We start from the raw sequence: 14,141 nt of genomic DNA on the forward strand, positions 1-14,141 counted from the left end.
AGAGCACTGCAGTTGAGTCGACTTAATGAATGAGTGAGGGGTCAGGTGCTGTGGAGGGCAGGCCACGCATGACTCCACAGACTTTTCCAGCCTTTTCCAGGGTGCAGTCCAGATGGTCTGGCATCTCTGGGGAGGGGGACTGTTGCATCCATCTCTCCTGTGGCCTCCACCTTGGTCAACCAGGACTGGAGGGAGGGACATGCAGCAGGGGAGGGGCCGTGAGTCCCTCAGGGCTAGGTCTTCCAGGGCGGGAGGCGCCCACTCCTTTCTGGGGGCTGTGTGTTTGGGGGGGTAGGGTGGGGAGGAGAAGTGAGGCCTCGGGGAGGTGGGGGGCGCCTGAGTCCTGCTGGGATCCCCTCCCCTAGACCTGCTGCTGCCTCCCTCTTCCTCTGCCCTCTACCTGCCTCCCAGGCCGCCCCTTCGCAGTCCCGGGCCGAGCACCTGGCTTGCCACCCTCGGGGGGGGGGGACCTGCCAGTTGCCTCGCGGGTTGGTGGGGCAGCGCGGCGGGCCGGGGCGCTCTGGGTTCGGGGACCGGTCCCCCCTGCCACAACCCCGGGCGCGGTCGGGGAGCTGCTCCCGCCCCCCCTCCGCCCCGGGGGCCGGGCCGGGCTCCCGGGGGGCGGGGACTCGCCCAGTGGCAGCAGCGTCCGGGCGGGCGGCGGGCGCGGGGCGGCTTCCTGCAGGCGGCGCCAGGGCGAGCCGGAGCCCACTGCAGCCACCTCCGCCAGGTCGCCGGGTCGCGGGGGCCGCGGCGCTCGGGCCGCGCCGGTGCCTCCAGGGCGCGCTGCGCCCGTCGCTGCTGCCCGCTCTCGTGCTGCTGCCGCCGCCGCCGCTGCTGCTGCCGGTTACGCCAGCCCCGCCGCCGCCCGCTCTGATTCTGCGCATAGGCAGCCCCCAAGCCTGTCATTCTGCAAAAACACAGTTTACTCAACACACCACACACACTCGCACACACACACACACGCGCGCGCGCGCGCACACATACACACACACACACACACACACACACACACACACACACATACACACACACACACACGCGCACCCTGGCCCCCGCGCGCACACGCACGGAGGGCGCGAGCGAGCAGACGCGCACACCCGGCGAGCCAAGTTCCGCAGCCTGGCATGGCTTCTGGGGACCTTTACGAGGTACGGGGGCGCGGGGACGCGGGGGCGCGGGGGTGCGGGCCGGCTCCAGCCCGCAGGCAGGCGGCAGGGCGCGGGGCGCGGGGCGCGGACCGGGGCCGGGGCCGGAGTTGCCGAGCCCGCGGCGGCGGCGGCCGGAGGGTGGCGGGGGCCGGGCGCGCCTCCCTCCCGCCTGCCCGCCCGCCCTCCCGCGGCGCCCGCGCCCGCTCCCTCTTTCTCTTTCTCTGCCTCACACACTCTTACTCCGTCTACTTTGCGGCCTTGGAGGGGAAGGAGGAAGCCGGGCGGAGCCAGGGCGGGGGAGGTAGCGGTCCCGGGGAGGTGTTTCTAGCCCGACGAGCCGCCTCGAGTGCAGAAAGTACAGGTAAAAGTCGGCGCCGGACGTGCGGAGAACGCGGGGGGCCCGCGCGGCGGCCGGCGGGGGTGCGGGGCGCGGGGTGCGCGGCCCGGGCTGGGGCTGGGGCTCAGGAGGGGAGGGGGCGGGCCACGGGAGCTCAGCCCAAGCCGGGAAAGGTGGGGTCTGGGGGGGAAGGGTTTGGGGGGACTGGAGACTGCCTGGGGGTCGCCCGCGTAGGGGTCCTGGAGACCCCCCGCCAATGCGCTCCCCAGGCCCCGGCGCCACCATACTCCTCCCCCCACCTGCTGCCCCCAGCCGAGAGCTCCGGAGACCTCCAGGCTGGGCAGTGGGGGCTGTGCTTGCGGGTGTCGTGCTCACGGAGGGCGAAAGGGGGCGCTGCAGAGGCCTCTGTAGAAGGACGAGAACATGGAAGGCAGAGGAGGTGGGTGGGAACATGTTGCTTGGGGACTACAGCCTGGGGACTGGGGCTGTGAGCCCTGTTCCCAACATAACGTGGCCATCTTCAGTGAATACCTACTTCCAGCCCACACAGGTAGTAGTGGCCAGCACTGGATACTTGGAAAACGTCTCAAAAGTGGTCATGGAAGACATTAGTTTGGCATCTTTGAAAACAGTGGAGAAATAAATAGCCATCAGTTCTGGGAACTAGATTTTTAATGGTTTTGAAGACAACCCTTTCTGCTTTTGGAATTCCAACAAGTGGACAAAATAATATCTCCCCCTCCGCCCCCTTCCACCCCACACTCACTTCCTTGGAGGGAATGCTCCAAAGAAGTGTTGGCCCCAGGAGAAGGCTCAGGATAAAGAAGCTAAGAAGCTTAAATTAGGCTGCTGGCTTACCATGAAAGCTAATGTCAGGGTCAGCCTGGACCTACATTCTCCTGAATATAAATTGGTTAATTCTAGTTCTGGCTTTCAAGGATTTTGGCTAACTTGAGTTGAGAAGCACCCCATAGGGGAGGAATTAAACCTCTGAGTAAGAAACCATAAGAAAGATTTACCTTCATCGAGTTTTTTCCTGTTGGTAACCAATCTCCCCTCCCTCACACACCCCTTTCTTTGGACAACTGAAGCTCTTTTAGAAGGTGAATTTGCTAATTGACACGAGACAGGAAGAATGGTGAACAGGCTGGGGGTACTTTCAGTCTTCTCAATCTTCTGTCAATCTTTTGTGTGACCAGTCTTTCAGATGGTTCTGTAGACCGATAGGTTGTCCAGTAGGTCAATAGACATCTTAACTATTCTTTGAAAAGATGATGCAAATTTACCTCTTCAGCCTGCTGCTTTCTTCAGCTTATACTAGTAGAAAAGATGAAGTTGGATAGAAATTTGGTGAAGGACTTTGGCAAATTGTGGCCAATAGGTCATTCAAGCACATCCATGTATTTCAAGATGGCAGAGCAGTTTCTGAAGGCTAAAGTTGAAGAAAAATAAAATGACATGTTTGAATGAGCTTCCAGAGAATCACCAACATGACTGATTAGGATATTGGCCAAAAAATGGAATTTGTTCACACACACACTGATACTAAATCATCTTTGAACCAATGTCCTTGCTTGGGTGAAAAGTTGCATCTCAGTGATGTTAAGTGGACATATTAGGAATTATCATTATTTCTCCATTTGAATTTTGGAACTTATGAATCTTCTGGCACTGATTTCTTGTTTGATATTCATCTGAAGTTGACCTCCTAATATTTGGTATAGTTTCCAGATGAATCTGTTAAAGGGAAGTTTTTGCATAGGCCTTGGAACTGCCTCAGCACCTCAAGAATTCTTCTTGGAGTTCAGTAAACAGGACAACAGTATCAATAACTTACGTAATAGTGGGTAATTGTACAAGATGTAAAGTAGTTTTCCCGTGACTGATTATTTGTATACTCATCACTATGAGGGCTGAATTCCATTATGAGGTTATAACAATGTCAACATTCTTATCGCCTGTGTCTGCATTACATAAAATATATTAAAGAATTTAATTTTTGTCTAAATTTAATGTTAAAAACAATTGAAAAATGCTAATGATACATTAGCATATATTTATTTCTAGCAGTAAAGTTGTGTATATAGAATGTTGATATGAGAATGAATTCTGGAATAGCCAGCATATTGACTGACCTTAAAAGAAAGAAGAAAAGAAAAGCTGTGTCATTCATAGTTAAGGTATTATATTAATTAAATATTATTCTTGTGTGTATGTAAAATGGCTTCTTGTAAGCTCTAATTATTAAACTACATTTTGAGTGGACTACAACTATTATATTTGTAATTGATGTATTTTACCTGTTTTTTGACTTTGTGGCAAATATGTGATTTGTAGAGATTATTTTTTGTGTTTTAGATAGTAAAGCTGTAAAAAGTTAACTTTCCTCAAATAGCACGCTATTAAAAAAAAGAATAGGTGCTGATTTAATTGATTTAATGAAAACTTAGTTTGTAAAGTCACACTTTTCAATAATAATAAAGAATTACATACTGAAAACTCAATTTTTCAAATTTTGGGTGCTATTAGATTGCTTTGCTTTGTTTCTCCTAGTAGTTTCAAACTTCTCTCATGATTTCCTGGTGTATTACAACCATCATCTGTTGGAAGGTGATTTTAAATATTGGTTGATCTTCTTAGAGTCAGATATCTGCATTCAAAAGTGAAATTCATTGTCTAGATGCTTTGGTTTACATTCTGCTGTGGTGATAGTTTGTGAGTTTGGTCTTGTATGTATTTAGCAAAAGTTTTGTACTACTTGAAGAGAAACCAGAGTATTTGAAAATCTTTAGATGGAGTGCTTGATCTCTGGCTGGTCATTGTGTCAGTGTTCTTAATTTTACATACCGATTCTTCTTCACTTTTGACATTATTTATCAGACTCTAGTAGTCATTAGAGTTTGTCAGAATGCCAGTTGATCATTTGCTTATGTATTTGGGTATTGAGATGACATATCGATGGAATAAGGATCCTGATTCTTGTCTTGTTTATCCCTATCTTCATGGATTCTGGAACGTGAGATACTTGTTGACTGATTCAGTGAACAGAAGATTGAATTAAATATATATAAAGAACCCAGACCACTTTTGTTATCCTGTGTCGAGCGTTACCTTCTGTTCTCTCTTATTTCTCCACTTGTGGTTTCTCAGGGGTGGTAAGACCAGGGCAGGGGCGATTTTCAGTTTTCTCTAAAAGGAAGTGTGATTGAACTCCCTTTCCAGAGACCCAGACTGAACAGATTTCAACTTGATGGGTGGTATTTTGACACCCCTACCTTGTGATTTGCTGCCATTGTAGAGATAGCTATGTTTGTGGCACAGCAGAGAATGCTGTATACCAATAGAGAAAGTCAGTAGTGGGTGTCAGGCGTTGGTTCACTGGGTTAAGTGCACATAGTACGAAGCACAAAGGTACGCGGAAGGACCTGCGCAAGGATTCTGGTTTGAGACCTTGGCTTCCCACTTGCAGGGGGTTGGCTTCAGTGAAGCAGGTCTGCAGGTGTCTATCTCTGCATCTTCCCCTCCCTTCGCAATTTCTCTCTGTCCTATCCAATAAAATAAAACAACAGCAACAAAACAAGGCTGCCAGGAGCAGTGGATTCATAGGCAGTTACCGAGCCCTAGCGATAACCCTGGAGGCAAAAAAAAAAATGTCAGTAGTGACCAAATTGAAATTTATCAAGATGGACTCAGGTGGTGATAGTTTCTTGTGCTTTTGTCGACAATTCAGCTAATTATAGTTTCTTTTTTTTAATATTTATTTTCCCTTTTATTGCCTTTATTGTTTTTATTGTTGTTGTAGTTATTATTGATGTTGTTTGTTGTTGGGTAGGACAGAAATGGAAAGAGGTGGGGAAGACAGAGAGGGGGAGAGAAAGACACCTGCAGACCTGCTTCACCGCCTGTGAAGCGACTCCGCTGCAGATGGGGAGACAAGGGCTCAAACCCGGGTCCTTACCCAGCAACTTGCGCTTTGCGCCACGTGCGCTTAACTCGCTGCGCCACCACCCAACTCCCTAATTATAGTTTCTGATGTTTTATCTTGAATGAAAGGGGCTTGGGGGGGGGGGATTGGTAGGAATGCATACATCAGTCTGTGTCTAATATAAATGTGGTTGTGTTTGAGTTTTTTGTGTGTCTATATTTCATATATGTGCATACAAGGACATACTATATCATGTATAATTTTAGCTTTATTGAAATAAATTTACTGTAGTTAAAAACAAGCTGTACTACGGCGATGAACAGACATTTTTACTGTTGTGCTGTATGTGCACCTTGCATTCTGCAAAATCATGCACCAAAATGAACAAGGCTAAAGGAAAAATCAAGGCAGACTACTGAAAACCTATGGGACTTTGTAACCAGAAACGAAATGATTTGTAATAAAAATATGGTTTCTTAAATCTCCACTTGGCTGGTGTTTGGCCTTTCTTCTTCTTCTAGCGTTTGCCCTTCTTCCGTAGCCAGTTAATGGCTTTGAAAGTGACTGGGATCCATGTGGATTCAGTCGGCTAGGAAGGATCTTCAGTTTCCCCAATGAATGGGTACTCACGGGATGCACCACGGGAAGGTCGATCCAATGCATCCCGTGATTGGCCTTAATAATAATAGACTGGCCTCAATCTATTCTTTTTTTTAAAAAAAAATCTTTATTTATAATAAATTGGATAGAGACAGCCTGAAATCAAGAGGTAAGGGGTAGGTAGGGGGGAGAGAGAAAGAGAGACACCTACAGCACTTCTTCATCACTTGTGAAGCTCTCCCCCTGCAAGTTGGGATTGGGAGCTTGAACCCTGGTCCTTGCACATGTGCTCTCAACCAAGGTGTGCCACTACCCCACCCCACCAGTCAATCTTTACAGCATTCAAATTGGACTTGTGCTTTTTTCTCTCTGTAGATTGCAGAGGGCTTTCATTTTGAATGAGGACAGTTTTCATCAAAATTAATTTTGTCTCAAAGACATTTGTGTAAGGAAATGTGTTTTTGTAGATTCTCCATTTGTAACTTGCAGCCTGGCCAGGCAAGTTAACCTAGTAGAGAGCATAGTGGTTCTTGAAGCCACAATCAACCACTACTTATACTAAAGGAAGATACTTGAGTGCCTTTCTAGTTTCGTTCTAAAATCTTTATACTTCATTGTTTTTCTCTTTACTTGTGAGAGCTCTTTCCTCTGATTGTTTCAAATATTAACAAGCCAGGGGGAAAAATCACAAGAATCAACACAGCTTACTTGTTATCCTGATATCATTTCCTTTTTTTTTTTTTTTTTTTTTTCCTGACAATGCCTGAAGTAATTCCTCAAAGAAACACGTGTAGTGGTAGACTAGATGGTAGATGGCCAGTGGTAAAACATTTGGGATCTATACCAATTCAAAGTGACAAATAGCTTCAAAGAGAATGTCTCAGATGAGTTGAATTGATTCTCTGGCACATAGTAGGCACTTGGTGAAATATTGAATGAGTATATACTTTTCAAAACTATTTAAAAACTTCTCCTTTTAGATATTTAATAACTTTTTTGTCTAAGTCATACCCTCTTGTGTATGATCAGGGACTTAAAACTTAAAGCTATCCTTAAATGGAAAGACACAAAGTAAACTTGGATAAAGTTTGGTGTATTGCAGCAAAACAAAGGGCTTTGGGGAGGATGGGCAGGCAGGAGTTTGGTGGGAGGGGAACTTAGGATTCTGCTTCTTGATGGTGGAAAAGGACCAAAGCTGGGGATGAGATGTTTTAGACAGCTATCATGGGGAGATGAGGGATTGTGCACTTGTGTCAACAGCTATACTGTGAACCATTAACCTCCCAATAAAATGATAACAAGGTGTATATAAGAATCTTTGAAGTCTGACCAATTGCTAAGGAATAATTCAGGCATGGTTATTGTAGAAGATCTTAAATATTGGTGACACACATTTAGGTTGTAAAAATATGGGTGCTTCTGCATCTCTTGGATGTTGAAGAGAGGTATATATGTGGTTGAATTTATAACTGTTGTTTGTTTGTTCATTTCACATTAATAGAACACCACATATATGACAGCCACTAAGGAAACAATGAGGTAGCATTCTCTTTTCTTTTTTTAATTGCCACCAGGATTATTGCTGGTGCTCCATTCGGGCACTACAAATCCACTGCTCATGGCAACCATTTTTTTACCCTTTTTCCCTTCTAATTTTTATTAGCTAGGACAGAGAGAAACTGAGAGAGGACAGGCAGATAAAAGTGTGAGACAAGGGGGCTGGGCAGTAGCATATCATATCAGGTTAAGCATACATGGAGTGAAGCTCAAGGACCAGTGCAAAGATCCTGGTTCCAGCTCCTGGCTCCCCACCTGCAGGAATGTCGCTTCAGAAGTGATGAAGCAGGTCTACAGGTGTCTGACTTTCTCTTCCCCTCTCTGTCTTCCCCTCCTCTCTCCATTTCTCTCTGTCCTATCTAACAACAACAATAACAATAACAACAACAATAATAAAAACAACAATAAACAAGAGCAACAGAAGGAAAAAATTCTCCAGGAGCAGTGGATTCATAGTGTAGGCACTGAGCCCCAGAAATAACCCTGGAGGAAAAAGAAAGTGTAGGAGAAAAAGACAGACGCCTGCAGACCTGCTTCATCACTTGAACCTGGGTCCTTCTGCTTCATAATATGTGTGCTTAACCAGGTGTGTTGCCTGAGATAGCAGTCTCTATAATCCTACAATTTAATGCAACAATTAGTCAGGAAAACACAGTTTTCAGTGCAATGGGAAAAGTGTAGTATGGAGGAAGAGAAATACAGGGAACCTTTGGGGAAATGAGATTTCATAGAGTACGTGATAGGAATTCAGATTAGGAAATTAAAATGATAACGTTTATAGAATTTATTAAGCACATGTATATATTATGTTTTTGAAAGCAGTTTTTACCTCTTCTAAAGCCTAAACAATGATGACTAAGGTGACCATTATAATTCATGTAGCATAAACTTGGTTTTCATTTAGTTGAATTAAATTTTGATTTAGTTGAATTGAATTAATTAAAATGTTAGTTTTTTTGTTGTAGATACAAATATAAGGATGAAATTATTTTATTTTAAATTTATTTTATGAATAAAATAATAAATATATCATTTTTATAAATAAAAATTCATAAATATTTAATTTACTTTTCTAATTTTTTATTATCTTTATTCATTAGATAGAGACAGTCAGAAACCAAGAGTGTAGGGGGAGGTAGAGAGGGAGAGAGAGAGACACCTCCATGCCTACTTCACCACTCACAAAGCTTTCCCTGTGCAGGTAGGGACTGTGGGCTTGAACCTAGGACCTTGCACACTGTAACATGTGCCCCTTCCAGTGAACTATCTCTCTAGCCCTAACAAACAAATACACACACACACACACACACACACACACACACACACACACACCACGTACACTATACAAGTATAACAAACATTTCTTAAAACTTAATTACTATCATTTTTGTTAGCAAATTTATTTTTATTTGACTAATAATATGTGAGCATTTTTCACATTATTGACACATAGTCTCAGAATGGCCTTCAATAGATTAAATTTGAAAAAACTAGAGGCAGGGTGACTTATTTCAGCAATTCAAACAAGCAATATTGGTGTCTTGAACTAAGGGATTGGTAGTAAAGATGGAGAAATCAATAGATTTTTAAGATAAATTAACAGTTTGTTGTATCAGTAAGGACCATGTGTAGCTATATATGATAGAAAATGTCAAAATGTGACCTGGAATTGGCATAGTGGTAGAATTCTAGACTTCCAATCATGAAATCCTGAGTTCAGTATCTGGCATCACATATGCCTAAATGATATTCTGAGTCTGTCTCCACTCTCATGCCTCTAGTGAAACAAATATAATCTTTTATTTTTATTTTATTTTGCCACCAAGGTTATTGCTGGGGCTTGTTGCCGGCACTATGGTGACCATTTGTCTCCTTCTCTTCTTTTCTTTCTATTTTATTTGATAGGATAGAGAGAAATTGAAGACAGAGTTGGAGAGGGAGAGAGAAAGAAAAATACCTGCAGAATTGCTTTTCCTCTGGTAAAGCATCTCCCTTGCAGATGGAGAGCAAGGGCTCGAACCGAGGTCCTTGCCCCTGATAAGGTGTAGGCTCAACTGGGTGTGCCACTTCTTGGCCCATGTTAAATCTTCTACAGTTAGAAAAAACATCAGAACACTGCTTTTGAGAAAGCTGTTTCTTTTTCTTTTATTTTCACATGCAATAAGGTAGGAGTTAGTCCAAGGTTGGAGCGATGCTCGTGCTCATGAAATTCTCAGACTACCAAAGTTCCCTCCTTTTGTCTTTTTTATTTTATTGGGGTTTAATAGTTTACAGTATAGCCTTTAATACATAGGCACAGCTTCTCATCTCCCCTTGATTAGTGTCTAGGAGACAAACCAGGATGTCAATATCACTTCATCCTGTCCCTTTCCTTCCTTCCCTGGAGTCCTTTGCTTTGGTGCAGTATGTCACACTACCCAGTCCAAATGTCACTTTATGTTCTCCCTTACTGTTCTTTTTAAAAGTATTTTATTTATTTCTTAATTATTATTTTATTTGTATTGCCACCAGGATTATCACTGGGGTTCAGTGCTGTCACTGAATCCATTGCTCCTGGTGGCCATTTTTTCCTTTCCCCTTTCTATTTTATTTGGATAAGATAGATGGAAATTGAGAAGGAAGGGGAAGATAGAGAAGGAGAGAGTAAGACTCTTGGAGATCTGCTTCATTGCCTGTGAAGCATCTCCCCTGCAGGTGGGGATCAGGGGCTCAAACCAAGAAACATGAGCATGATAATGTGTAGCTTAACTAGGTGTGCCACCACCCTGCCTCCTGTTCTTTATTCTTTTTTATTTATTTATTTATTTTTTATTTATTTATTTATTTTCCCTCCTCCAGGGTTATTGCTGGGCTCGGTGCCTGCACCATGAATCCACCGCTCCTGGAGGCCATTTTTCCCCCTTTTTGTTGCCCTAGTTGTTGCAGCCTCATTGCGGTTATTATTGCCATTGTTGGTGTTGCTTTGTTGTTGGATAGGACAGAGAGAAATGGAGAGAGGAGGGGAAGACAGAGAGAGAGGGGAGAGAAAGATAGACACCTGCAGACCTGCTTCACCGCCTGTGAAGCGACTCCCCTGCAGGTGGGGAGCCGGGGGCTCGAACCAGGATTCTTACGCCGGTCCCTGCGCTTTTTGCCACATGCGCTTAACCCACTGCGCCACCGCCCGACCCCCCTGTTCTTTATTCTTAAGTTCCACCTGTAAGTGGTCTTTCTCCTGGCATGTCTCACTTAAGATGATGCCTTTAAGTTCCGATCATGATATGTTCCTTTTGTCTTTTTCATCTTCGACCAATCATCAGTGATTGAGTACAGAAGACATAGCTGAAGATAAAAAAACAAAAACTCTTGTCATTTGTGGTAAGAGGATAGTGGAAACAGCAAGGCAGGAAGGGTAAAAATTGATTCATCCTGGGGGCCCGGTGGTGATGGACCAGGTTAAGTGCACATTGTGCAGAGCACAAGCACCAGCAGAAGGACCCCGGTCCGAGCCCCTGGCTCCCCACCTGCATGGGGGGGGGGCGCGCTGTTTTTTCACAAACTGTGAAGTAGGTCTGCAGGTGTCTACTTTCTCTCCCCCTCTCTGTCTTCCCCACCTCTCTCAATTTCTCTCTGACCTATCCAGTAACAACAATAGCAGCAACAACAAAATGGAAAAAAAAAAAAAGACCACTGTGAGCAGTGGACTCGTAGTGCAGGCACCATGCCCCAGTGATAACCTTGGAGGCAAAACAAAACAAAACAAACAAACAAACAAAAAAACTTTGATTCATCCTCTACAAAAAGCCACACAATCTTACTTTCATCTCTCTGGTTTGAACTTCATTGTATGGCTATAATATAATATAATATAATATAATGCTATAATATAGTATTATGTTATATATTAAGTTATAATAATATAACTTTTGCACCTAGCTGCAAAAGTTACTGCAGAGTTTAATTTTCATCTTTATTCCCCCACCCTTAATCCCACCTGACCAATAAAACTTGATTCACAAGATTGAGGGAAAGGCAGGAGTTGAGGGATAATTTACTGATTTCTGTTTTGAACCATTAGTTGTTGCAATCTGTAGTGAAGATAGAGAACTCAGGAAAAATTTTGTTTTATTATTTATTTTCCCTTTTGTTTCCCTTGTTTTGTTGTTGTAGTTGTTGTTGATGTTGTCATTGCTGGATAGGACAGAGAGAAATGGAGAGAGGGGGAGAGAAAGATAGACACCTGCAGACCTGCTTCACCACCTGTGAAACGACTCCCCTGCAGGTGGGGAGCTGGGGACTCAAACCAGGATCTTCACACCAGGCCTTGTGCTTTGCGCCACCTGCACTTAACCTGTTGCGCTACCACCCGACTCCCTAGGAATAAGCTTTTGCTTTGATGAAAATAAATAGTGGAAAGGGCAATGATTTTGGAGTATTTGTGGAACATTCAGGTACAGATGTACATAGGGATAATCACATGAGCCTGAAACTCAAAGGTAGATAGAGATCATTAGTAAGTAAATTAGAACAAAAGCAAAGGACATTGTGTAAATATGAGGAGGGCCCAATGATGAAGTGAGTACTAGAGGAAATGAACAACTATAAGGATGGAAAAAGAGAAAGATCACATTTGCAAGATATAATATGAATGGTAGAAGAAAAAATAAGAGGTAGGGAGAGGAGCTAGCACAGTATTCTTTTTTATATTTAATATAATTTTTATTAGTAATTTAATAATAGTTTACAAGATTGTAAGATTACAGAAGTTGAGTAAGAAGATCTGAAAGGGAAACTAAAAGCAGGACCTGACCAAATTGTAAGTAGGGCACCAAAGTAAAAACCCCATAACTTCTTTTATCAGTCATCTGTCAATGGGCATTAAGGTTGCTTCCATTCCTAGGTTGTGAATAATGAAACTATGATAGTAGGCGAACAGCGCAATGTTTTGTACATCAGACTTTTTTGCATGAGGCCTTGAAAGCCCCAGGCACCACCATAAGCCACAACTGAGCAGTATTCTGGCCTCTACCTCTCTCTTATTAAGATAAATAAATAAAAATATATTTAAAAACAGAAAAAAAAACCCAAGAAACTTTGCTGTTAATGGAGACAATGGAAAATCATATTTTGACAAGGTAATCAAACATTTCTCTTTGGATTTAGTAACCAATAAGTCTTTGGCAGTCTTGGTGAACATGTATTTTATAGAGTGTGTTGGTAGACTGGGAGGGCTTGTGATGGGGGTGGGTGGGAAATGTGGGTGTAGAAACACTTTAGATGGATTCAACACTTTATTGAATCCTGGATATGCTGGTGAGGAGGGAATGAATGTGATCTCCAGGGGGTACAGTGAGAATGGATCAGCCATCTCCATCTTGTGATTCTGCATATGCTAATTTACCCTGGATGACTTGAATAATAGAAAATTATGGTTTACACTTTGGGTTATTGGACTTAAATTCTAGAAGTGATTTCCATAAGTGCTATCAGTGCTTCTCTTATGATAGTTGAGTCTTCAGGAGTTTCAGCTGGAGGGAGAAAACATAGAACATGTATAATGCGGTCATACTGAACCTTTCTGTATAAAGTTTATTTTGGGAAAAGATCTTGCATAGTTTAGGATTGGGGATACAGTTTCTCCTTAAGGGTTTGTCACACCCACATTTCTCTGAAAGCAGTGCTAGCATGAACATATCACTGTGGTGCTATTGATAAACAGGTGATGATGATTGATGTGTCAGTATGGCTAATTCCATCCCATAATTATTTATTTAAACTCTAATCTATTTGTTACAGTGAAGGTATTTGTAGATGTGATTAAGGCCCATATCAGTTGACTTTAAATGAAGAAGATTGTTCTAGATAATTCTGGTGGGCCTGATTCCTCAGAGGAATGGTATTTAGGAGAGAATGGATGCTTACATAAAGAAGAAAATCCATCTCTTCATAGCAGGATCAATCTGAAAGAGTTCCAGCGTGTCCTTCCTAATCAGCTGCCCTATGGCCTTTGGACTTGTCTCCCTAACCCTACAGCCACAAAAGTCAGTTCCTTGCAATAAATCTCTTAATGCATGTATTCTTGGGGTTCTGATTTTCTGGTTATAACCTGAGTAATGCATGCCACCATTCAATCACAGTGTGAGTCTAGACATGTCTTTTAGTCCTTTTGAACTTTGGTGATCTGTACTGTAACTTGAGACTTCATCGATTTCTGAAACCTCTCTTTTCTGACTGAAACTTGTCGATTCTTTCAATATTTGTTTGTAGCTATTGTCATCTTGTGTGTGTGTGTGTGTGTGTGTGCGCGTATGCACGCGCACGTGTAGGGAGCTGATGGGGGAGAGGAGAAGCAAAACTTGAGATCTCAGAACTCTGCCGGCCTTAGGCATTTTGTCATACTTGAATGTTGTTTTGTGGGTGGTCAGCATAGGAGGTACTAGACCTTTGAAGGTAGCCTTTTATAGGTCTGAAATTCATACTTGCCTTATGTGTATCTCCTGCTGTGGTGCAATGAATGATGGAAGTTGTCAAATATTTCCTTTGGTCCCTTACCCCTTCCTGTAGTTCATTGTCTTCCTCAACACTGCCTAGT

The 14,141-nt window shown here is 43.6% G+C and overlaps 1 protein-coding gene across 1 annotated transcript in view; it reads left to right on the forward strand.

The window, feature by feature from the left end:
• The first annotated feature begins 671 nt into the window (after nt 1-671).
• CDYL2 (chromodomain Y like 2) overlaps nt 672-14,141 on the forward strand; it is a 212,081-nt gene continuing 198,611 nt past the window's right edge. The window contains exon 1 of the mRNA XM_060185123.1: nt 672-1,151. Coding sequence (XP_060041106.1) covers nt 1,128-1,151 — 24 coding nt within the window. The 5' untranslated portion in view covers nt 672-1,127. The remainder of the gene's footprint in view (nt 1,152-14,141) is intronic.

Source organism: Erinaceus europaeus, chromosome 2, assembly GCF_950295315.1.
Source record: "Erinaceus europaeus chromosome 2, mEriEur2.1, whole genome shotgun sequence".
Lineage (NCBI taxonomy): Eukaryota > Metazoa > Chordata > Mammalia > Eulipotyphla > Erinaceidae > Erinaceus > Erinaceus europaeus.